A 26,932-nucleotide genomic window follows, 5' to 3' on the forward strand; every position below is an offset into this window, starting at 1 on the left:
TCAATTAACTATCAGCTAGTTTGTTACCAAAGATGAGTGCAACCATGCATTATGATGGTGAACTGGGATTGCCTTTAGATTTTGTGTGGCCTGGTCCTCCAGATAGTTCAGAAGCTATCTTAATGTACCACTTCATGTTCATTGGATGGATGTACCAATAAATAAATAATAAATCACACTTGTCAGCCAAAGAAAGACAATCAAAATGACTTTATGTAGTTGATGGCTCTCAAATTTCTTAAAAACCAGGAAATGAGATTTGAAGATATTCTGTGATCTTATATTTTATTTCAAGAATATGAAGAGGCATCAGTTTTTCATGCCATGTCACCAATAAGTTTTACTTATTTATTTTTTTGAACATTTCAAGCATATCAGAGCACACTTCAATGCTTCTTGCTCTTGAATTGGGTAGCAACTCCTGAAGTACACCCTTTGCACACATTTTATATCACAAGCTCTCCTTCTTCTGTGTAAGATTGCAAACAAGTTTGCGGACCGTAATTTGTCAATCTGTACAAATAAATTTGTCATTCAAATGATTCTTGTCAATGATCACAGTTTCTGACCTTCAGTTGTGTTGTATGTCTTTAATGCTGATTTTCACTTCAATAATCTTTGTCTGCCTTCATAGCTGAGCAGTAAGTGCTGCAGAATGCCATATGAGGGTCCCGGGTTTGATTTCTGGCAGAGTCGGAGACTTTCTCTGGTAGAGGACTGGTTAGTTGTGCTGTCTTCATCATCATTTTATCTCCATCAACATACAAGTCGCTGAAGTGGTGTCAACTAAAAAGAATTGCATAAGGCAATTGATCTACCTGATGGGAGGCCCCAGCCACATGCACATTTATATTTTCAGTAATCTTGATCAGCATCTTGTACACACTGCTCCTATGAATGGTGTCATCCCAAAACATGATCTGTAGCATATCGTATTGCTTCTACATGGAATCTCTTATTCATATGAAAGATAAAAATTGTATGCATCTATATAGAAGATGGTCCTTTCAAATACATGTGCAGTTCGAATCTTCTGAATTAGTTATAAAAGAAGAATTGTAACAAGATTTTCTTATATATTGTTTTTCTCATTTTTATATATGAATTTATTTTTTTTTTTTGTACAGCTCTCAAATATAACAGATGTTACTCACAGTAAGTTTTCATTTTCTTTTATCATTTGGCTTCTAGGGCATGGATTTTTATATTAATACATATGAATGGCTACTTAGAGAACTTCATCACTTAACCTTACATCAATTTAAGCTATTGTGACTTGGCTTTTCTTTGGCACCATACATAAAATTTAAGGTAATTATGCCCGCCTGGTTAGCTGTGCAGTCTAACGCATGGCTTTCCGGACTGGGGAGGAGTGCCTGGTCCCCGGCACAAATCCACCTGGCGCACTTGTGCCAAGGTCCGGTCAGCTGGCCAGTCTGTGGATGGTTTTAGGTGGTTTTCCATCTGCCTTGGTGAAATCAGACTAGTTCCCCTTATTCTGCCTCAGCTGCACTATGTCAACGATTGCTGTGCAAACAAGTTCTCCTCGTATGCGTACAATACCATTACTCTACCATGCAAACATAGAAGTTACACTCATCTGGTGTGAGACATTCACCACTGGGAGGAGGGGGGAGGGGTCCACTGGGGGCCAACCTGCACAAAAACCCTGAAAGAGTGGTTTGGTGGGGGGCAGAGGGGTGAAGTGGACTGCGGTAGTCGTTGTGGTGTTTGGACCACTGTGGCTGCGGCAGGGATGGAGCCTCTCCATCATTTCTACGCCCCCGGTTAACATACAATACAAGGTAATTATTGTGGTTTGAACTTTCCATTGGCACTTTATCAGGCAGCAGTGTTATGCATGTAGGCAGACCATCATATTGTCAGGTGTGAGAGGTGTGGAGTTACTGGAACCTGGTTAAATGCAAAAGGGATCAGAATTTTACATATAGTTCACCTCACCAACATAAATCCATTATCATATACACTTTCCAAACTATTTTATGTTATTTGGTGAGGGTGTTTTGCATCAGTGTTAGCTAGTTCCTATTTGCATATCTAGTGAGAAGTAAATAAAGGTTTGTACGCCTCGGTTTGCACTCTAATCTCTCTTGCCTTATTTTCATGGTTCTCCAAGCCAGATTAAGATGGAAGCAGTAGATTTGTTAGATATTTTGTCTCAACTAGCATGTCTGCTTTCCAGAGAAGACTCAAGCTTCTTTTTGCTTCACCTCATTTACATAATATTTCTAGTTTATGTGATAGAATTTTGACACTGTTGACCACTGAATTATATTACATAAACTGGAAATATTAGGAACAGGAAGCTTAGAAATTAACTGGTTTAATTCTTATCTAAAAAAACAGAGCATGAGTTGAAATTTCACATGCTTTAACAAGATTTCTAGTACAGTACTTACCATATTCAAAACATATTAATATAGGGAGTGTATTGGGCCTGATCCTCTTAAAGGAACCATGGACCTTGCCGTTGGTGGGGAGGCTTGCGTGCCTCAGCGATAGAGATGGCCATACCGTAGGTGCAACCACAATGGAGGGGTATCTGTTGAGAGGCCAGACAAATGTGTGGTTCCTGAAGAGGGGCAGCAGCCTTTTCAGTAGTTGCAGGGGCAACAGTCTGGATGATTGACTGATCTGGCCTTGTAACACTAACCAAAATGGCCTTGCTGTGCTGGTACTGCGAACGGCTGAAAGCAAGGGGGACCACAGCCGTAATTTTTCCTGAGGGGATGCAGCTTTACTGTATGATTAAATGATGATGGCATCCTCTTGGGTAAAATATTCTGGAGGTAAAATAGTCCCCCATTCGGATCTCCGGGCGGGGACTACTCAAGAGGACAACGTTATCAGGAGAAAGAAAATTGGCATTCTGCGGATCGGGGCATGGAATGTCAGATCACTTAATCAGGCAGGTAGGTTAGAAAACTTAAAAGGGAAATTGATAGGTTAAAGTTAGATATAGTGGGAATTAGTTAAGTTTGCTGGCAGGAGGAACAAAACTTTTGGTCAGGTGAATACAGGGTTATAAATACAAAATCAAATAGAAGTAATGCAGGAGTAGGTTTAATAATGAATAAAACAATAGGAATGCGGGTAAGCTACTACAAACAGCATAGTGAGCGCATTATTGTGGCCAAGAAAGACACGAAGCCCACACCTACTACAGTAGTACAAGTTTATATGCCAACTAGCTCTGCAATTGATGAAGAAATTGATGAAATGTATGATGAGATAAAAGAAATTATTTAGGTAGTGAAGGGAGACGAAAATTTAATAGTCGTGGGAGACTGGAATTCTAGAGTAGGAAAAGGGAGAGAAGGAAACATAGTAGGTGAATATGGATTGGGGGAAAGAAATGAAAGAGGAAGCCGTCTGGTAGAATTTTGCACAGAGCATAACTTAATCATAGCTAACACTTGGTTCAAGAATCATAAAAGAAGGTTGTACACATGGAACAATCCTGGAAATACTAGAAGATATCAGATAGATTATATAATGGTAAGACAGAGATTTAGGAACCAGGTATTAAATTGTAAGACATTTCCGGGGGCAGATGTGGACTCTGACCACAATCTATTGGTTATGAACTGTAGATTAAAACTGAAGAAACTGCAAAAAGGTGGGAATTTAAGGAGATGGGACCTGGACAAATTGATTAAACCAGGTTGTACAAAGTTTCAAAGACAGCATAAGGGAACAATTGTCACAAATGGAGCAGAGAAATACAGTAGAAGAAGAATGGGTAGCTCTGAGGGATGAAGTAGTGAAAGCAGCAGAGGATCAAGTAGGTAAAAAGATGAAGGCTAGTAGAAATCCTTGGGTAACAGAAGAAATATTGAATTTAATTGATGAAAGGAGAAAATATAAAAATGCAGTAAATGAAGCAGGCAGAAAGGAATACAAACGTCTCAAAAATGAGATCGACAGGAAGCGCAAAATGGCTAAGCAGGGATGGCTAGGGGACAAATGTAAGGATGTAGAGGCTTATCTCACTACGGGTAAGATAGATACTGTCTACAGGAAAATTAAAGAGACCTTTGGAGAAAAGAGAACCACTTGTATGAATATCAAGAGCTCAGATGGAAACCCAGTTCTAAGCAAAGAAGGGAAAGCAGAAAGGTGGAATGAGTATATATAAGGTCTATACAAGGGTGACGTACTTGAGGTCAGTATTCTGGAAATGGAACAGAATGTAGATGAAGATGAAATGGGAGATACGATACTACGTGAAGAGTTTGAAAGAGCGCTGAACAACCTGAGTCGAAACAAGGCCCTGGGAGTAGACAACATTCCATTAGAACTACTGACGGCATTGGGAGAGCCAGTCCTGACAAAACTCTACCATCTGGTGAGCAAGATGTATGAGACAGGTGAAATACCCTCAGACTTCAACAAGAATATAATAATTCCAATCCCAAAGAAAGCAGGTGTTGACAGATGTGAAAATTACTGAACAATCAGTTTAATGAGCCACAGCTGCAAAATACTAACGCGAATTCTTTACAGACGAATGGAAAAACTAGTAGAGGCCGACCTTGGGGAAGATCAGTTTGGGTTCCGTAGAAATTTTGGAACACATGAGGCCATACTGACCTTACGACTTATCTTAGAAGAAAGATTAAGGAAAGGCAAACCTACGTTTCTAGCATTTGTAGACTTAGAGAAAGCTTTTGACAATGTTGACTGGAATACTCTCTTTCAAGTTCTAAAGGTGGCAGGGGTAAAATACAGGGAGCGAAAGGCTATTTACAATTTGTACAGAAACCAGATGGCAGTTATATGAGCCGAGGGACATGAAAGGGAAGCAGCGGTTGGGAAGGGAGTGAGACAGGGTTGTAGCCTCTCCCCGATGTTATTCAATCTGTATATTGAGCAAGCAGTGAAGGAAACAAAAGAAACATTTGGAGTAGGTATTAAAATCCATGGAGAAGAAATAAAAACTTTGAGGTTCGCTGATGACATTGTAATTCTGTCAGGGACAGCAAGGGCTTGGAAGAGCAGTTGAATGGAAAAGACAGAGTCTTGAAAGGAGGATATAAGATGAACATCAAGAAAAGCAAAACGAGGATAATGGAATGTAATCAGGTGATGCTGAGGGAATTAGATTAGGAAATGAGACACTTAAAGCAGTAAAGGAGTTTTGCTATTTGGGGAGCAAAATAACTGATGATGGTCGAAGTAGAGAGGATATCAAATGTAGACTGGCAATGGCAAGGAAAGCGTTTCTGAAGAAGAGAAATTTGTTAACATTGAGTATAGATTTAAGTGTCAGGAAGTCGTTTCTGAAAGTATTTGTATGGAGCGTAGCCATGTATGGAAGTGAAACATGGACGATAAATAGTTTGGGCAAGAAGAGAATAGAAGCTTTCAAAATGTAGTACTACAGAAGAATGCTGAAGATTAGATGGGTAGATTACATAAATAATAAGGAGGTTCTGAATAGAATTGGGGAGAAGAGGAGTTTGTGGCACAACTTGACAAAAAGAAGGGACTGGTTGATAGGACATATTCTGAAGCATCAAGGGATCACGAATTTAGCTTTGGAGGGCAGTGTGGAGTGAGACCAAGAGATGAATACACTAAGCAGATTCAGAAGGATGTAGGTTGCAGTAAGTACTGGGAGATGAAGAAGCTTACACAGGATAGAGTAGCATGGAGAGCTGCATCAAACCAGTCTCAGGACTGAAGACCACAACAACAACAACAATGGTTTCAGTCAGTTCTCAGTCCCAAGAATAATCTGAGTGCAAGAACTTTCCTGGGGGGGCAGTAAATTCAGGAACTTTATAATGAATACTTCGACAGTTTACTAGTAAAATTTTTACAAACAAAGTGTATTTATTCTGAACACTGTTGGACTTCCCTTGCTGCGTACTGACTGGCAAACTCTGCTACCTGAGTAAGTGATTCCATTGTGTAGTGCATCCCTGACTTGCCAAAGGGTGTCCTACAAATACCCATATCCTCATGAAGGTCTAGAAATCTGCAGCCAAGACTGTCACAGAATTGATGAAGCCTTTGATTGAGGTTCTCCACTTGGTTCCAAACCGAAGGTCCCCAGTCAACTCTGAGAACAATGCTGCAATTTATGAACTCTGCTTGCGCCCCACATGCGAGGACAGCAGTCTTAACCGCCTCTGCCAGCTGCTTGTATGAACTGAGGATCACCTCAGAACCCACACGACAGACATAGTTGGTGCCAACATGAGCCACAACTTTCAGATGACTACACCCTGCGTGCTCAATAGCCACAGGCAAGGCCACCTCCACATCCCGGATGCGACACCCCAGCGGACATACTGAGTGTACATTGGCTTTCTTTCCAGACCTGTATGCTATCTGCATGCCTAACATTGGAGCTCCCAATAATAAGCAATATACCCCTCCTCATGTGTGCCTGCTCAGACCATGCTGAAGGAGCAGCCACTTGTCCACTCACAAGACAAATGAGCCAGTCTCCACATTGGCCCTCTACCTCGAGCAATGCAAACATGTTACCACCTGCCACTCACACTGCTGTGAGGCCAGATCCACTGCATCAGGTGCACTAGGAGGTGCCTCGGAAGCAGGGTCCATGGGCAAAACAAGCGATACCTGAGGTATCCCATATGACATGCCACATTCTCCACCACTGCTACACCCTTAGGCAGCAGCTTGAAGGTGAATGACTGTAGTCAAAAACACATTCAATTGTTTGCAAACTGTAGCCAGCTCCTCCTGCATCTGCACACATCCTAACCACCCTAAAGTGTCACCAAGAGATGCTGATGCATTAATGACTCATGTAGCTGGCTGTTCAGTGAGCAACTACTTCACTACATAGTTTACAAAAATGCAAGATTAAACATCTTCAACAGAAAAACACACATGAAATTTAATAAATATACTATGACGAAAACACAAAAAAAGGTAAACAACTTGCCGCTCTGTACTTGTATATTTGCTGAGAGCTGGAACCTGACTCTTTTGTTGTGGTAGGTACCTTTTACTGACATTAACAACCGGAAGTAATATGCTTCATGCACAATATGTCAATCATGAAGAAAGTCAACGTGTAAGACAGTTGCATGAACTTTTCTGGCTTAGAGGCAGGTTTTGGCCCTCACTGGAGAGACTTCATTCTTTCTTCATCAGTTTGGATTCTGGAGTGTAATAATGAAACCATGTATCATTACATGTGATGATGAGCTTCAAAAGAAATCCTACCCTTCTTGCTGGAATCAGTTTAGAAGTCTCTCATAGATCTCCAACCTGACCTGTTTTTACTGTTTCATTAACAACTTCAGAAGCCATCAAGTACCAATTTTTCTAATGCCAAGCTGTTCACTAATAACAGTATGAGCACTCTCAGTGCTGATGCCCATTGATGCTGCAATTTCTTCAACAGTGCAACGGTGCACCAGTGATCACCCTCAGTAAGCTTTTGAACAGCACTGGTGTTATCTGTGAGACTTGACTTTGGGCTTCAAGCATGAGATTTGTTTTATATATTTTCTTGGCTGCCCTTAAATTGTCTGGCCCAAGTAAACACTCAGTTCCATGACAGTGTAGCAAACCCAAACTGTGCCTTCACACGAGTTAAAATCTCTGGGGGTTTAATACCTCCATAGATTAAAAACTTTATTATAATATGTTGTGCAACACACAAAGAAACCTCTTCTTCACTCATGGCTTTACTGAAGTCAGAACAGAGTTCAACAGCAAACCAAGCTGGTTCCCTCTTCCTAACACACCAACCAACTCCCCTCACTCCACCATCCGACTTGTATAGTATACTGCTGCAATTACCATTTACATTTGAATTGCCCTCGTATTTGAAAGTGGGACTATCAATTGTCCCTTCAAAAGGCTATCATATCATTGTGTTAATGTTACAGTTATTCAAGTAAGGCAAAATAAAATAATTCTAGTGGAGCCTCTAAAGATTAATTCTGACTTATACTTTTATCTTTCAGATTCTTATGAAGAAGAGGATTCTCTTGCTGAACCAGATGATTCTGAAGAGCCTATTTTGCATGGTAATGTTCTGTCAATAATGTAGTATAATAGCCATTTCTGCAGTGCAACAAGTGTACTGCTACTACTACTGCTACTACTACTACTAATAATAATAATAATAATAGCAAAACTCCTGTAGGTCAAAATGATTAACTCCTTTGTTTCAGTTGCTGTTCCATCACTAATGCCAGAATATAGTGAAAATAACTCTGGACAGTTGACAGAAGCAGCAGTTTTAATGGTTCTTTACGGATACAGCTTTATTTGGCTCTTGTGACAAAGCATATTTTTCAATCAAATGCAGCACAACATTAAAAGACTGAATGTCTAGGAGTCTACACTGGTCAAAAGTACAAAAGACATCTAAGATATTTGTAATTTTATCACCTAAAAATTTATTTTTATTCTCTTTCTGTAAATAAAGACTGTTTTAGAATAAAATATCTTATTTCACAAATGACCTCCTTCCAGGCATTATAGATTAGATTATGATGAACTGATTATATCTCATTCCTGGATAGTTATTAATTCTTCACTGAAAATTTGTTATTCCTTTGTGCTGGAATCAGATTTTTGCCTTCATGTTAAAATATTGATATTTATTTGTTATTAATGAGGTGGTATGAGGAGGGTTCATGTTCCTCTGCAGCTACCATGACTTAGATTTTCCATTATTTTTCAAAATTGTTTAATATGAATGCCAGAATGGTTACTTTGAACAGGGCACCACTGATTTTTTTTCTCCATCCATCTGCTCATGCTGTAATGGCCTCGTTACCAAGAGGATGTCAAACCCTAATCTCCTTTCATATCTTATTTCTTGAATCATATTGTGTTTTGTAAATTTTGCCTCAAAGTAGAGCCCTTGAAGATGGGACATGTTTCAGTGTACACAACAGTTAACATAAGCAGCTATCAAAAATTACTTATGTCGATTCTCCAGTAGTATTATGTAGCTGTAGCATATAATGCATTACGAGATCTCTGATGGTTATGAAAGGATACACTGTACAAATTAATGCCTATTTAAAGCCTAAATTCAGCAGTGTTGCATATTTTACTACAGGAATTCCCAGTTTCAAAATCTAGTTAATCAAATATCTAATACAGGTAACGAGTTAATAAGAAACTCCTATAATATTCTTTTTAATGTACAAGATTTGAAAATTTGTTGGCATGTGTCAACAAAGAGCTCATTACAGAATTTTCATAAGAGTATAAACATCCAATTTGAACAGGTACCAGTAATTATGTTCATAATATGCACAGTATCTTTTTTATGATCTACTTAATCCACAACTGAAATTCATTATCAGCCAAAACAGAATTAGATTAATATAACCCAACAGTTCAAAGATATTTGAAGAAAAAAAGGCAAGATATTTGGTTATCTTCCTTAGACAGCATTGTTTCATGTTTTTGAAGACTGCATGTCATTAGCAGTTCAGCTATATTACTCAATAAAATAATACTGCAAGATCAAAGGGATAATAGGTATTAAAATTTTTGTTTGCCAATGAAATGTTGTATTGACTATGTCTGATATGGGAGGAGGCCTGAGTTTTTCATTAAATTGCACATAACATTAATGAATATTACAGTTTCTGCTCAAGTATATACATTAATTTGATATCTCTAGTTATTTATGAACATCATCAACAGGAGCAGAGTAAGTACTAAGCTTTGTAGAAAGCCTTCAACTTGATTTTCATCCCCCCTTTTCAATACCGAACTTATTTTTATTTATTTATTTACATTCGTTCATCAAGAGATCATCTCACAATGATATATAATTTGTTGTCATAATACAATGAAAATAATTGGCTTAGTTATAAATACACACAGAATGTAAATGTGTGTGTATGAGGCTAGGATTTTTAGTCAGCCATTGCCTTGCTGAAGGAACCTTCTCAGCATTTGGCTGAAATTATTCAGGAAAATGTAAATCTGGATGAACAGATAGAGCAAACTCCATCCTAATGAATGTGAAGTCAGTTCTTACTAACTGCACTGCCTCATTTAATTGCACTCTGCTGTACTGTGTGATCTCAATAATTCAAAATTTACACCAACTACACTGAAGCACCAAAGAAACTGGTATAGGCATGTATATTCAAGTACAGAGATATGCAAATGAACTTCTCCTCCACCAAGACAACACATGGCCTCGCCCAAGTCTTTGCAACTGAAAGGAGTTCACAAAAATTCATTGGACTGTTCTTCCTCATCGACCCTGCAGCCCAGATCACTAACCTTCCAACTTCTATGAAGGATCCTTCCATTGAAGGATACATGCCATGGGAAGCAGTATGCAGATGCCAGGTAGGTTGTTGATGCAGCAAGATGACTCTGACGTGAACCAGTAGAGTGGAATCATGTGGGCATACAGCGTCTTCCCATAAGGCTGTCTATTTGAACAGATATTATTTGAAAAATAGGGTTTTGTAGCCTGTGGGGAACAATGTGATTTATTGGAATCCTGGATAAAACCAAACTTTTTTTCAGAAAAGAATGTGTTGCATTACTTATTGAAAGCCCCCTGTATTTCTATGTTCATTATCTCAAAAGTATCTGTCCTATACTGGGAATCACTTCATTACCATCATCATCATCATCATCATCATGTTCTGAACAAGTTTGCCCTACTTCCATATGTTTATTATAACTGTTTTCTGTTTCCTTTCTCCATGCTCTATATCATTATCAATAATGACTATTTTGTTTCAGAACATTCTCTTACATTTTGAATCTTCTTCTCTCAAAAGATCTGCATTGTATTTAGGCTATTGCTTACACCCTTTATAGTACAGCACAAATCCAATTGTAGATTACAAATGTCACTTTGATTTTTTTTCCATCCCTGATGTACAACTATTAATTTCACTTTTGCTACTGCTATTTTTGTCCATGATTGAATTTGAACTTCTAATGTTATGGCTGATTCTAAGTTTAAAGTCAGTTCTTGTCTAAATCAACACATCCAATATGGCACAAATCCCTCCTCATTCATCGTACAATTCTGCACTTTCTTGTGCAAGAGGGATACCCAATAAGTAAGTTCCCCTATTTTATATAAAAAAACATTATACACAATTTATCATGCTGAAATAATTTTATTGGCATCCTATAATCCTTCTGTAACTTTTCTACATAGTCATCATGCTTTCCAACACATTTCTAGTAACATGACAAGTTTTTCCCAACCAGTGTTTTACCACATCAGGTCCAGTGCTTGTAACCAGCTGTGCACTGTTGATGTGACTTCATCATTGGTGCTGAAGTGCTTACTTCCAAGGTAACCTTTGAGTTGAGCGAACCTGTGAAAATCACTTGGGGGAAGATCTGATGAATATGGAGGATGTGGGAACACTTCCAAGTTGAATCTCCTGAGCTTCACCCAGTTCATTCAAGCTGTATGAGGCTGAGTGTGGTCATGAAGGAAGAGAACTTGTGAGACAAAAGTCCAAGAACTTTTCACTTCATGGCAGCTTGCACATTCCTCAATACATTACAATACCTCTCTGCATTCACATAACAAGACACACTTTTACCATACATTTCTTCTGAGTCGGTTGCTGTTGCAGTGTATGGGGGGCATCCAATAAGAGAGTTTCCCTATTTCATAAAAAACAATACCCACAATTTAGTATGTTGAAATAATTTTACTGACATTCTACAGTCCTTCTGTAACTTTTGTACACTTTCCAGTCGAATTTTCCAGGCTCCACCTGGGTAGTTCAATGTGTATGAGGCTGAGCATGGTCATGAAGCAAGAGAACTTGTAAGACAAAAGTCGAGGAAGTTTTCATTTGATGGCTGCTTTGAGATTCCACAAGACATTAGAACACATTTCAGCATTCATAGTGTTGTTGTGTGGTGTAACATGTTGATTCTATGGAATAACATGTCCCACTTCTAACCACTATGGCCAATGAAAGATGTTTGTGGAAACTGGAAACATTGTTTAGATAGTTGTTAAATGTTGAAGGTTTCACTGCGTGCACTCTGGTTCACCATATATGCAGAGGGAGCGTATAAGGCATAGGCTTTGAAAATCAACAAACTGCGATGAGTGTGCATCTTCATCTGCTCTGGAGGCCTTCTTATGATTTGGTGTCATGGCTTGGTGGTGCCTTGGAAGTCAGAGAGAAAAGGGTGCAGGTGATAATGTCAATGCCAGAATAATGAAGAATATACAAAAACTGTCATTCTGTAACATCAAATTAGTACATGAATATACGTTGGGATCTGTTGTGAGTTATGTGTTAAGAACAATCTTTTCACCCACAACTGTAAATGAAGTTGCATAGATGGGAGCTGTCTTTTGTCACCCAACCACTGCAAAAGGTGAAGAAGTCACATGTCATGGTCTAGTGGCACTGCATAGCAGGTCCACTAAAATGAATAACTCAAGAAAGGCAATTGCAAAATATTTGTAAGGTCAAAGTTGGCACACATATCAATTGGGTGACAGAACATGCTTGGAGTGAAACACATCATACCAAAACTCATAGTCATTATGCTTCAGTTGTGAGGCAGGTAGTGAATGAGCAAAACCCGCTGACACTCCCAAAAGGAGATTGCAGTAACTTTCCCTGCCTTGTGTGTAACCTTTGCCTTTTCTGGGGCTCTTTTGTCAGGTTTTTTCCACACCATGCTGTGATGTTTTATCTCAGGAGTTCAATGATGGACCCAGGTCTCATCCCAGCCGTGTAAAGAGCAGATTTCCCTCTCTCTGGCACATTTCCACAAACTTTCTGACCAAATTCACCCACTGCTGCTTGTGGCCATTCCTCAGCTTATGTGGCACACATCATGTACCAACTTTGTGATAGTGCAGATGGTCTGTCAGGAGCTTTGCAATGGATGAGCATCCAGTTGCAGCCCCAGGAGGTAGCCGTATTAGGATGTTATCAGTGGTATCATGACAATTGTCCTCCACAATTTTGTGAATTGCAGTAACAGCATCATCACACACCATTGTAGTAGGCCTCCCTGTATGCTGTTCATCATGCACATCTTCGCACTCTTCCACAAACTGTACACACCAATATCAATCCGTTTGAATGCTCATATAGCCCTCCCCGTAGACAGATGTTAACTCCTGATGGGTATTCATAGTGAATGGTTCTTTTTCCATGAAAATATGAATGGCTGAGCACAGCTCACAAGTGGACAACTCCATGCTAACTCTAGCATAATGGTAAGATACTGTGGTAAGCATCATACTCTGGTGTGAGTGTTGTCAACATATCCCAGGTGAACTCATCTGCAATCACATCATGGGCACAGTTTATTTTGCAAAAAGTAAAATAGAAAAACTTACTTACTGGACGGCCCTCGTATTTCACATTGGCCCACCAAGTCTGAGTGTTGACATAGTCTGGTCCCTTATTAGTTCATATCCAATTCAATATGGTGATGACACCTCAGATTTTCAATAGCTTAAGTCCATTAATATGTGACAGTGGTCTTCCTGGCTTCCTGTTTGCTAATAAATACTTTTTGCTTGTTGATCTCAATTCTTATACATTTTGTGCTCTTTATAAATACACACTTCACAAATCAAAATATCCCTGTCTCTTTTGTCATGGCTCCCTCATAGGCTATCTATTGCCACTGTTTATAAATTATTGTTTGTTATTTTTCGCAGTTCTTTCCACTGTGCCCTTGTTGCAAAAAAGTTATGAAACTACAGGGCACAGCAATACACTGTTGATATACATTTTGTAAGTTCTTTCCATAATGCCAAAAATGAGGACATTTCTTTATATGATAGGTGTCATATATAAGTGCATCTTCTTTTGCTGGATATTGGCAGCTGTTCTTGATGTCACTCCTCCTGTAATTATTTGGTTAGTAACATGATCATTAAATAACGGGCACAACACCATGGAGATTTCTTGCTCTCAAAGACAATGCATTGATAAGCTTTTTCAAATTGATTCATATAGTTTGCGTATTACACGTCATGCTCACATTTCTTGTTTTAACAGCGGCAAAACACTGAAAAATTTCATAATCAAACTTAGTATCAGAGTCACTGAACGTCTTAGATGCTCACAGACAACTGATGTGATGCTTGACAACTAGTGATTAATCTCACAATGAGTCACAAAATAATAATATATTTGTCTGGAACTATTCAGCTGACCAACAATATGTTTTTGGTAGAACACAACTGTAAGATATTAACCTTTTGGATATAGGAAGCAGACTGACTTTGACACTAAGATGTTTGTATGTTCATAACTAAACAGGGACTGACTGAACCATTGTTAAGTACAAATATTTATATAGAGACTGAAATTCTAAAGTTCAAAGGAGTAACCAGATTTTTCCTCTTCCCTTCCCTTGTATTGTATACAGCACACAAAACAGGTATAACTTTTGTCTTCATGCAGAACTGACATGCCAATAGTTTGCTTACTTTCTGCAAGGTCTCACTACCTACCAGAGCAAGTTTTGGCACTCTGCTTCATTTTCCTAAAGGCTAAAGTGGAAGGACACTAAAACAATGTCGAGGTTCAGGAAGTGTGTCTTGTATTCATTTATTCACGTTTTATGTATCTTTAAACAATTCTTGCAGCACTGAGGCAGCACTTTCCACTGTTCTGTAGTATGGATTTCACATGTGTGTTGTACATGGCACAGTGAATTTGTGTCTCATAAAAACATATGTTCAGTTGTAAACATTCAGCAGTAACTTGCTATCTGTTTTGGCACATTTTACTATTGTTGAGTATTTGTAGGTGAAGTAGCTGCAATAATGATAATAAATAATAGCAATATCAATAATTATTATTATAAAAATTAAATAAATGTAATGTAAAATAAGTAAAACTTTTTTCTTACATGGGAAGACAAGACAGTTTATGAGCTGGAGAGGCCATTTGATGTTGAAGGGAATCTATCAGAACCCGATTACATGTCAAGTGTTGAGTAAGTAAAACTTTTTGCTTACACCAGAAGACGAGAGAGTTCACGAGCTGAAGAAGTCATTTGATGTTGAAAAGAATCTATCAGAACACATTTACGTGTCAAGTGATGATGAAGGACTACATTCAGATTTCTTTATGCATGAGGGACAAGGTGACGAAATACTGGAAGGTGGTTGTTGTTGTTGTGATCTTCAGTCCAGAGACTGGTTTGATGCAGTTCTCCATGCTACTCCATCCTGTGCAAGCTTCTTCATCTCCCAGTACCTACTGCAACTTACATTGTTCTGAATCTGTTTAGTGTATTCATCTCTTGGTCTCCCTCTATGATTTTTACCCTCCATGCTATCCTCCAATACTAAACTGGTGATCCCTTGATGCCTCAGAATATGTCCTACCAAGCGATCCCTTCTTCTAGTCAAGTTGTGCCACAAATTTCTCTTCTCCCCAATTCTATTCAATACCTCCTCATTAGTTATGTGATCTGTCCATCTAACCACTGGAAGGTTATGATGTTTTAAATATTGAAGACAAACTTATGATAAAATTGGTAAATGCATTACCTGCAGGTTGTATTGTGGTTAAGTTTTACAGGATCTAGTATTTACATTGACAGATAGATTATACCCACTGTGCTCTTGGCCTGTCTTCATTCTGAGGAAGGTTGTCAGGCAACTGAAATCATACTACTAAGCAGAATTTCTACTGAGAGTAAGCTCCAACCTGAAAATGAAATGAAAAAGACAGGCCATAGTGCAACTGACCAGTATGTATGAGTAGATGAACTGATTTCTATTGTCAAATGGTATGATGATAAACCAGTAGTCCTTGCTTCACTTGCAGAAGGCAGACTGCCTGTAGGACAATGTGAGTGGTGATCAAAGAAAGACAGGAAGTATATCAGCATCAAAGGACCACAAACTGTTGAAATGAACACATGGGAGATGTTGATTTATTTGACCACATCAATGCAGCATTTAAAATATCATAACTTTCAATATTTTGTCACCTTATCCCTCATACATAAAGAACAGCCCACTCAAACTATTTTTTTAATTTGGCCTAAGCTTCTCTATGGATTGAAAACAGACAGGACCACAATGCTCTGAAAATGAAGAGAAAAGAAATAATAGATTCCCTGAAGTTCAGTGCCACATCAAAACCAACCGAAAAGGATGACAGGAGCATTACACATGCCAGTGTTAGTGATAAAACTCATCACTGCCAAATGCCTGGTTGCAAAACTGTAAGAACAAGAGTCTAGTGTACAGAATGTCATGTTCATTTGTTTTTAGTGAAAGAAAGGAAACATTTTGAAGTATACCACATGATGTAAGGCCACAAGTATTATGTATCATACGAGATTCTCTACATGAAAGAGTAAACTAGTTTTTAACATAACATGATGTAATAAAATAATTTCTTTTACTGAGTTCCTTTTCATAGTAAGTTTACAAAATATAAAATAAGTATATCACCCAAATTCGTTTTTATAATTTACTTACCTTGAATGCCAGTGTGTCATATACAACACACAACTTTTTGGAAAATCTAGCCAGTAAGTTTTGGAAACAAGTACAGTTGCAGAGGGGGACAATTAAAAGACACATAAAGATTTTGGCCACAGCCTTCATCAGTAAAAGAGAGACGCACACACCATCCATACACACAAGCAAGCACACCTCATGCGCATATGACCGCCAACTCCAGCATCTTGAACTGGAATGCAACTATCACATGGGATGCAAACAGCAACCTGGAGGGGGCAGGGTAGGGGAAAGGATGGTAGAGTACAGGTGGGAGAGAGATGAACACTGTCTGGTGATATGTACAGGGACTAGAATGCCAACAGCATCAGGAGGTTGTGCGGCATGGAGGTGGGGAAGAAAAAAAGCAAAACAGAAGAGGAGTGGGGAAAGACTGGAAGATGCATTGGCAGAGGGCAGAACGTAAACAGGGTGGGAGATGAGAATGAGGAGGAGATGGTAGGACAGAGGGGGTGAAAACTGTTGGGTGGAGGGAGTGGGAACAGTATGTTGCTGAAGGTTGAAGCCATGATAGTTACATGAGTGGGGAATGTGTTGTAAGGATAACTTCCACCTGTACAGTTCATAAAAGCTGGTGGTGGAGGGAAGCAACCAAATGGCTCAGGTAGTGGAGCAGCCAATAAATCAAGTGTGTTATGTTCAGCTGCATGTTGTGCCACAGGTTGGTCTACTTTCCTCTTAGCCACAGTTTGGTGCTGGCCATTCATCCCAGTGGATAGCTGGTTGGTAGTCATACCAATGTAAAAAGCTGTGCAATGATTGACTCTCTGATGGCTCCATCTGCAGCTCTATCCACTTATACCCACCAATCACCAACAGTACCTACATTTTGACAGCTATCATCCCTTTCACACTAAAAAGTACCCTCCGTACAGCTGAGCCACACACAAACAGCATATCTGCAGTGGTAAAAACTCCCTTGCTCAGTATACTGAGGGTCTTACCAAGATCTTTACAGACAGGCACTACCCCCAGAACTAGTCTGCAAACAGATCTCTAACACCATTTCCCATCACACTCCAAATCCTCCCACCAATCCCAAGAACCACCCAAGAAGGAGTGTCCCCTTTATCACCCAGTTCATCCCAGACTGGAACAACTGAACCACATCCTTCACAAAGGCTTTTGTTACCTATCATCATGCCCTGAAATGAGGGACATCCTACCACAGATACTTCCCACCTCTCTTAAAGTGGTGTTTCGTCGCAAACCCAACATCCGCAACATTCTATTCCATCCTTGTATCACTCCCAATCCCAACCCCTTGCCACAAGAACAATATTCCTGTGGAAGAATCAGATGTAAGACCTGCACAATCCATCCACCTCGCACTTCCTATTCTAGTCCTGTCACAGGTTTATCCTACTCCATCATGGGATGAGCCACTAGTGAAAGCAGCCATACATTTATCAGCTCTGCTGAAATCATTGCACAGCTTTTTATATTGGTATGATTACCAACCACCTGTCCACCGGGATGAATGGCCAGCACCAAACTGTGGCCAAGAGGCAAAGTAGACCATCCTGTGGCACAACATGCAGCTGAACATAACACACTTGATTTATTGGCTGCTCCACTACCTGAGCCATCTGGTTCCTTCCCTCCACCACCAGCTTTTCTGAACTGAGCAGATGGAAGTTATCCTTCAACACATTCTCCACTCCCATAATTATGCCATCCTCAACCTTCAGTCACATACTGTCCCCACACCCTCTACCTGACATTTTCCACCCCCTCTGTCCTATCATCTCCTCCCCATTCTCATCTCCCACCTTATTTACTTTCCATCCTCTGCCAACACATTCACCCATCTTTCCCCACTCCTCTACTTTCTTGCTCTTTTTTTCCCCCACCTCCACGATCCTGCTGATGTCTCTGTTGGCATTCTAGTCTCTGTACACTCCATCAGTGTTTGTCTCATTACCCATCTATACACTACTGTCCCTTCCCATTCCCTGCCCCTCCTGGTTGCTGCTTGCATTCCACGTGATAGTTTCATTCCTGCCTGAGATGCTGGAGTTGGGTCACATGTGCATGAGCTGTGCTTGCTTTTGTGTATAAACAGTGTTTGTATATCTCTTTTACTGATGTAGGCTGTGGCTGAAAGCTTTATATAAGTGTCTTTTAATTGTGCCTGCCTGCAATTTAACATGCCTTCTTTACGGTAAATAGTTATCTGTCTTTTCCTACATTGTTGATAATCTTACCTGGAGTTGCCACTTTTTGAAAACAAGTACAGTTTCTTAACTTCATTGGTCAGGTGACACACATAATAGAAATATTTGATGGACAAACTTTTGTACTAGAGGTACTGAAGAAGTTAACAATGTGTTGGATAGCAGAAAAACTGACAAAATTATGTGGACTATATTGTGAACACTATGCATTCTTCACAATTCCTGCCAAAATGGTTAAAATACAGAATTTTCTAGAATGAATACCTCATCTGTTGTCTTAATAAACTCTGGCATTTTCATAGTCATAAAAATCAGGACAACAAAATAATAGTACTGATTTTTGGCAGTTCTGGAACATAAAAACTTTGAGCAAACATTGTTTCTGAAATAAGAGGTTTTTGGACAAAGTAAGATGTTTACTTGGAAGAATAGCCTAATGGCTCAAATCTGAGGTATAACACTTCAGTTTAACTACTTATTAGTTCACTACAAATTCTATCTCCACATGTTCATGGAGCAGCTTATATTCTGGATATGTACTCATAAAAATTATTTCTAAGTGAATCAATTAGATTACAAACATCAGTAACCTAGAATTACATTGTGTACTAGAAGACTTTAAAATTATCTGCTTGAATAATAAAGTAGATAAATTATGGAACAGTCATACATGTGCCATTCATAAAGCAAGATCAAACAAAAAAAATTAAAAAAACCATTGTATTAGTGCGAGGAACGATATATGAATAAGTGGATGGTTCCAAATTGCTCTGTTACACGAGGAGGTGCTAATCATTTAATGTACAAGTGTGTTGTATACTTCAAGTTAATCTGACATTTGTTGCATGGCATCTGTAATACTTAATGGGCAGCAATGTACACAATCAAGCCTTTGAAATCAAAGAGGCTCTCATTTTATATTCATTTCTTAGTAAATAATATATCCCATAGAAAAAAATAAAACATCACAAAGAAACTGAATTGTTCCAGAGCTCCATCAGAAGCAGCTATGAGCCTAACAATATAGCTAACCAATCTATACAACCACAAATATGTGACAGAAGTGCACATATCATACACAAATAGAATTTGTTAGTATATAAATTATTGAAAACAACTCATCAGGCATGACATAATATGATAAAATTCTTGACAAAATTAAACTGTGTGACAGATCAAGATTTTTTGTGGACAATGTTTCGACAACTTCTTAATTTATTTATGACCTGTGTCCAGAAAGTAAGTACCACTTCATTCTACCACCACTTCAGCACTAGTGTTGCAGTTCCACACATTCGAACTTGTCTCTCTGGTTCACTGTCTTTCCACTAACACTACTACAGCCAGATTTTGTTGTGTTTAAATTTGTTAGTGAACATTCAAAATGTTTATGACAATCTCTGAAGCTGCCAACTGTGAACTGTGTTCTGTAAAATGGATTTGAACACAAAAAGTGTTATGCCAGCTGAAATTCATCATCAACTAATAGAGATTTTTGGTAAAAATGTAATGACTGATGGAATGGAGAGAAAATGGGTGAGACAATTCAATGACATATGAGCCAATGTTCATGATGAAGCACAGACTGGGTGGTCTACTGTTGTCAGTGGTTGATTTGGTTGAGAAAGTGAATGAGAAAATTCATAAAGCAGATGGTTCACAATTTCTGATGAGTTCCCACAAGTTTCAAAACCTGTTTTGCATGACACTGTCACAAATTTTTTCAAATTTTGTTCCCGTTGGGTTCCATGATTGCTTATGGATGGCCACAAAATGAAGTGACTTTGCAGGGTTTTGACATTTCTTACATGACAGAGTGAAGAAGGAGATCAATTTTTAAACAGAATTGTGACCAGTGATGAAGCCGGTTTTTCATGTCACTCCAGAATCAAAATAATAGTCGCTGGAGTGGAGGCACTAATGATCAACAAGAAGAACAAAACTTCTAAACAACATGTCAGCACAAAAATTCGTGCACTGTGTTATGGGGCATTCAGGGCATTCTGATTGTTGAGTTCCTTTCCTGAGGTGAAACAACCAATGTGGTACATGTAGAGTCTTGTACCATGGAAGCCAGGGAGAGGATGTGGTTATGGGTGACCAGTTTCCTCTTTCTACAACACAAATACACACATGATTAACACAGTTCTTTGTTTATATGGTCTCAATACTTAACTTTAACAGAGTCCACGTGTTGTGGTACAAACTCTTCAGAAATAGTCCTCTTGTAGACAATATCTGTAATAGTCAAAATTGTGGTCACTATACACTGATGTAGCTTGTGCTGAACTGCGCAACTCTGCGAATGAAGGACAGACGCCAACCTGAAGTAGTGAGTCAAGTCAGTGACTCAGCTAGTGACTGAGACCCTTCGGTCTGATGACAGCCTAAATACATGTGGTTGAGAGAGCGTTGTAGGCGTATTGCTTGCAAGTCTGTCTCTGGCCTCTCTCGTGATAGGCACACTTGATCGAGTGCTTACTATCGATCTTCACACTACATCTATGCTGACCAATGTGTTGGTGACACCTTACACCAGCACAGTATGATACTGTGAAATACTGAGGAAACTTGGATGAGCAGTTCAAAACAAAAGGTGTGGAAAGCTTAGTCAACACATCATGTTGCTTTATGACAACACATGTCCCCATTCTGCTGGTGATACTCAAAACTTATTCCACAATTGGGTTGGGGAGCAGTTTGATCAGCCATCATACACCCCTGATCTCACACTTTCTACCTGCCACCTGTTCTTGAACTTGAAGAAGAAAGTTTTCAGCAGTGGCTGTGCTCACTGGTAAATTTTTCTATGAAGAAAACATAGAAAAGTTGGTTTCTCACTGTGACAAATGTCTGATCAATGGTGGCAACTATTTAGAAAAATAGTTTAAGAAATAACCTTTCATATAAAAACAAATTTTGGTTTGAAAAAATTATTTTGTGACTTTTTTTTCCAACACAGTACTTACTTTTCAGGCATGCTTCATATTTCCCATAACTTGGTTGAAACCTGATAGCATCTCTCTCCCAGTTTTAAAATCCCTAAGGTCACTCTTGCATATCTTGTTGATCTAACATTACTGGGAGGAAGGATATTGTAGAAAATGGGTTAACCACAGCCAAGACTTGTTCTCACAGTGAATCTGCCACTCTGCATGGGAGCATATGTTGAAAGGAAACATCCTTAGAAGTTAAAACAGCATGTTAGACTAAAACTCATCCACAAACCATTTACTATCTAAAAATAATGAAGTTCTCAGGTAGGCTTAATGCTATTTGCAAGTAATTTCAAATATAATACATAGGGTGATTCAACGATAGTGATACAAACTTTCAATTGTATGGAGATACCCAACTATATCTATTTGAGGTAGGGAACCTTCATGTAAAAGTGTATGAGTCAACATTTATAATCAAAAAGTCTGACAATTTCAAATTTACCACTGTGCTGATGATGATAACGAAAATCCGTGTATATAACTTTTTATAACTGTCTTTATTATGTGCTCAAATTGTACTAGGTTGTACAGTATTTGACCAAATAGTGTCCCCAAATTTCTGTACAGGCATAACATCATCACACAGTTCTTTATTATTCTGCAGCCACTTAATTAACCCCGTTAGTTTTGAAACAATGTCATAGTCAGCAAGAATTCTCATCAGAAGATTCTCATTAGTCTAGTTAAACAAGTATTGTCACCTGATACCACACAAAAACATTAGATACATGAGTTGCACATGAAACAGAAACCATCTTCCTGCCCACCTTTCAGGGAATGTTGGTACAGAGTTCATAAGTAAGAAGAGCAAAGTGACATGAGACTCCATCAGGCTAGAATCATCATGTTTGGACCACATGAAGATCAGTTAGGATATCTTACTATGTATATTTAAGATTATATTGGTCCATTTCAGTAAGGTTGAAGCCACTACCAGTGTATTACTCAGTTACTGACTATGTCTACTTACAAGTTCTCTTTAAACCTTTGTAAATGGCTTTCTGCAACAATAACATGCACATCTCAGTGGTCAATATATAATAATTGCAACTATTGAGAAATCTGCCCCTGGTGGAAGAGGTTTCATTTGAATAATTAAATAAACAAATAATTGAGGATCAGCCATAAAGTGCTGCATCAGCCACTGGTTCAACACAACTTGAGGTGAGAAGTCAACAGGAGGAAGCTCTTACAGACCTGGTGGATGACAGGTGTGTAGCTGCTGTTCCCATATTATTTTCCATATTGACGGAAATCACCTCATCCATGTAAGCAAGCACCTGCTTCTTCAAAGTCAAAGATCTGTACACTTTGTTATTTTCCATGGTTGTTGTAATGTATTACCACTTGTCATGCTTTCCTTGACCAATGAAACAATCTTTGGAACATGATGAATGTGACCAACATGGGTACTTAGCCCAATGTACTGTCACTCCCCTACAGTTTCCATTTACTTATCTGTACATGAAATCATATCTACTAATTCAATAATTGGGTTCAATATCATTTCACTAAGGCTAATTGACTGTACACCTCAACTTACAAACACAGGCTGCAGTCCTACAGACCTTAACATTTGGATTGACCCGGTGAGTGTATAAATCATGCTATCTGCAGTTCAGAGTGCAGTTCCAGTCCCCACACATTATGTTGTATACCTACATTTTATTTCTAGGATTATGATGTTTAATGTAATTGCAGCTGCATTTTCTGTAAAAAAATTATAAAACACAAGTAAAAAAATTTTTAGTAGCATTGTTATTAGTTATCAATGTATAAAAAGATGTGACAGTAAAGTCAATCAGCTATTTGCTGAGGAATCAAAAACTGGTGGTTCTCATTTCCAACACTGAAAAATAACTTTCACAGTAACTTTGAAAATATTCTACATTCTACAGAGCCATAGATACAAGTAGCCTCAACAAAATGTAGCCATAATTTATCAAGATGCTGAAAGTAACAATCTTTTATTACACTGACTTTTTGCATACTGTAACAGAACTCATTAATTGGATTAGTTCTTCACCTATACCTTTCTTCATTTTCCACATTCAGTATTTGTTATGTTATTTACAATTTCTGTGAAAAATTCCAGAATTGTGACAAAACTGGAATTGGTGATTTTCATGAAACTGCTTCATGCACCAGGCTTCTGTGTCACAGATTTACTTTTATTTTTTGAGTTATGTAGATATGATTTTCTGAAAATATCTTTGTATATCATAGTGGAAATGTGCTGGTCTTTGCATGAACGACCTGGTCTCCCAAACAGCCATGAGCCATAAATTACATCCTCATTTTCACAGGTAAAGCACTCACCTGAAAAGTGATTCACAATATTGAAAGGTAACTGAATAGTTTCAGTAAAATCCATTCAAAAAATACTGGAAACAAGTGCAGATAGTGAGCTGGTTATGTGACAAATATGAAACACTAACTCTGCTAGAACAATAATATCTCCTTCAATAAGCTACTACAAGGTTGAAAGTGTACTGCAAAATAAAACATTTCTTCTTATGAGACACTACCTGTGTGACGAAGCAAGCTGGGATATTTTTACTTCCCCTCTTGTTTTGCCAGCTGCCTCCTTAAAATTCATTTTTTCACTTTTTAACTAATTACCATAAACATACGTGAGTATAATCTGCATTTTCATAAAAGTGGAAGATTGGCCCTCAGTTTTAAAGAATATAACACCAGATCTAATTTTGTGCTTAGTTTTAGGTATGTAATTTTGATTTTCTAATTTATTTTGACTACTCCTAGATAGTATCTTTTATTATAGGGTGAAATAAGTACTTACTTCATAACTTAAATTCTATTGTTGACGTATTAACAAATATAAATTCTATACTAAATATAAACATTTGGATGATAAACTAGTTTGTTTTCTTAAAGTATTTATTTGGCTCCATTTGAAAATATATTAGCAAATCCAAAGTAATTAAAAGTTTTGTCAAAAGTATTGTTTGTGTAGCTATACATGTTAATTTCGTGAATTAAACAAATAATTCTGCTTAACCCTTGTAGTACAAGAAACTGTTAAAAAGAATGAATTTTTCAATGTATATAGTTAATCGAATGAGTTAAGTTTTAATTGTAATTTCTGTAAATTAAACTTCAAATGATGTTTAGTTTCAGCAACTGTTATTGTGAGGATATATAAGGCCCTGAATTTTCATCCTGAGACAGTCAGTCCATGGCCAAGTTTCATACGAGAAACCTGTGTTGGTTAGAACAACAACACTGCTTCAACTTAACTGTGAAATAAGTGTTACACAATTAGGCTGTGTGTTAAAACAATGACAGTGTCTGCTCCATATGTACCTTTCTATTCTTCAAGAACTGTGAACTTTGTGGTTAGGTTTTTACTGCTTGTGGGTGTTCAATAGTTAACTATTGTAGCAGTATGTGGATGTTCGCCTGAAAACTATTAATGAGCCTTATCGAAAGTTAAACAATAGTGCACTGGCCATATTAAATGTGTACATGGAGGGTTGTGAAAAGTGAAAGTAAACAACTTTAAAATGCAAATGTGTACCTGTCAGCAACATAATTTACAGCAAACAGTACTGCACTTCCACCCCCTATTTATTCAGCCAGGACATCGACACCAAGGACAACAAATGAAGAAATAAAGAGGGCAAACCTCATCACATTTGGTGCCCCGGGTGAGGATTTTTGTACGTGAGCACAATAAACTAGGATTCATGGACTCTGAACATTGAAATCAAGAATAGTTTACAGTGCAGTGATGCAACAGAAAATCTGCACTTGGGTTTCATGGCCACAGTATGACAGCAGCCATTCAGTGAGCAGGTTCTATGGAAGCAGCCATTGAGTACAGGAGCATCTAATCAGCACACAGGTGGACACAGTTGACCGGGATAAACAAGACGCTTCACCAAGTGAATTACAACTTGCACCAGTCATGCAGATGATGGACCAAGATGACAACTACAGCAGCAGCAACAGCAGCAACAGCAGCAGCAGGAGACAAGTGATTGAAAAATAAGGTATTTCATAGCAAAAGCTGTTTTATAATAAGTGATATATAATGCATTGCCTTAACAAACAAGACAGTGTGAATGGACAAAAGGAGACTGGTTCTGTAGACAGTAGTGGGTATAAATCATACATGAATGTAACTTTGAATGATGGGGATGAAAGTCCTATTGTAGATGGAATGATAAAAGCATCATATACATCATGTGGTGACGTGAGCGAAATGGACAAAAACAGTACTGAAGTGGGTGAGATCATTACGGTTAAGGAGGAGGAATCTAGTAGCAAAAATCGCAAGGGCAAAAGTTTATGGCAAGTGGAAAAGTGGAAGCAATGTTAATGCAAATTATGAGTAGTTTGAGTAATATGAGTACATAAGAAGACATTAGTAGGGTGCAAAAAAGTATGAAAAAAGACATTAGTATGGTGGAAAACAGTATGAAAGAAGACATCAGTAATATGAAAGCAGACATCAGTAGTATAAAAACTGACATGACTAGCCTAAAAGATGAACTGAAGAAAGAAATTAAAAAGAAAATTAAGGCAGTTAGCTCTAGCCATTCAGAATTAAATAAGAAGGTAGAGGCAGTGGGAAAGATTGTGATGAAAAAATAAAGAAAGTAGAGCAGAATACTAATGAGAAATTAACATTAATGTGTAGTAAATGTGCAGAAGAGAGAAAAAAGCTTTGTGATGACTATAGTAGGAGGGTGGAGGCTTCTGAAAAACAGTGTAAAGTCAAAGCTGTCAGGAAATTTTGTGCTGAGAACAGGGCTAAACTTGAGAACCAAGTCGATCACATTAAAAATGATTCAGAAACTGAGGTGGAAACCAAGTGTGCAGTAGTGATAAGAGGAAAAAAACTGGAAAAAGTAAATGAAACTGTAGATTCAAAATTGGCAAAAATAGAGAGAAAGGTAGAAGCAGTACAAAATCCAAAGCATAGAGAAAGTGGGTCTGATTCTGACTGCAGTTGTAAGGATGATAGCATTGACGAATCCAGTAATGATGAGGATGAGGTGTTTGAATTTATAATTGATAATGATGGCAATGTGTTAAGTAAGGAAAGAATAAAGAAGGATAATACTAGGCCTAATGAAGAGTTAGAGTTTGAGAGTGGTACTGAGAAAGAGAACCCTGCTATCTGTTATTTGGCTGTGTCTGATAATCATTTTGGTAAGCAGGATGATAGTTTTTCCAGGGAGAGGATTAATGAGAATTTGTTGTATGAAAGAGATCGCATATTA

General features: G+C 38.2%; 1 protein-coding gene across 1 annotated transcript in view; it reads left to right on the top strand.

The window, feature by feature from the left end:
• Positions 1 to 8,476, top strand: part of LOC124594352 (limbic system-associated membrane protein-like) — a 237,642-nt gene extending 229,166 nt beyond the window's left edge. The window contains exons 11-12 of the mRNA XM_047132719.1: positions 7,977 to 8,039; positions 8,187 to 8,476. Of these exons, the coding sequence (XP_046988675.1) occupies positions 7,977 to 8,039; positions 8,187 to 8,296 (173 nt within the window). The 3' untranslated portion in view covers positions 8,297 to 8,476. The remainder of the gene's footprint in view (positions 1 to 7,976; positions 8,040 to 8,186) is intronic.
• The last annotated feature ends 18,456 nt before the right edge of the window (positions 8,477 to 26,932 follow it).

Source organism: Schistocerca americana, chromosome 2 (genome assembly GCF_021461395.2).
Source record: "Schistocerca americana isolate TAMUIC-IGC-003095 chromosome 2, iqSchAmer2.1, whole genome shotgun sequence".
Classification (NCBI taxonomy): Eukaryota; Metazoa; Arthropoda; class Insecta; order Orthoptera; family Acrididae; genus Schistocerca; species Schistocerca americana.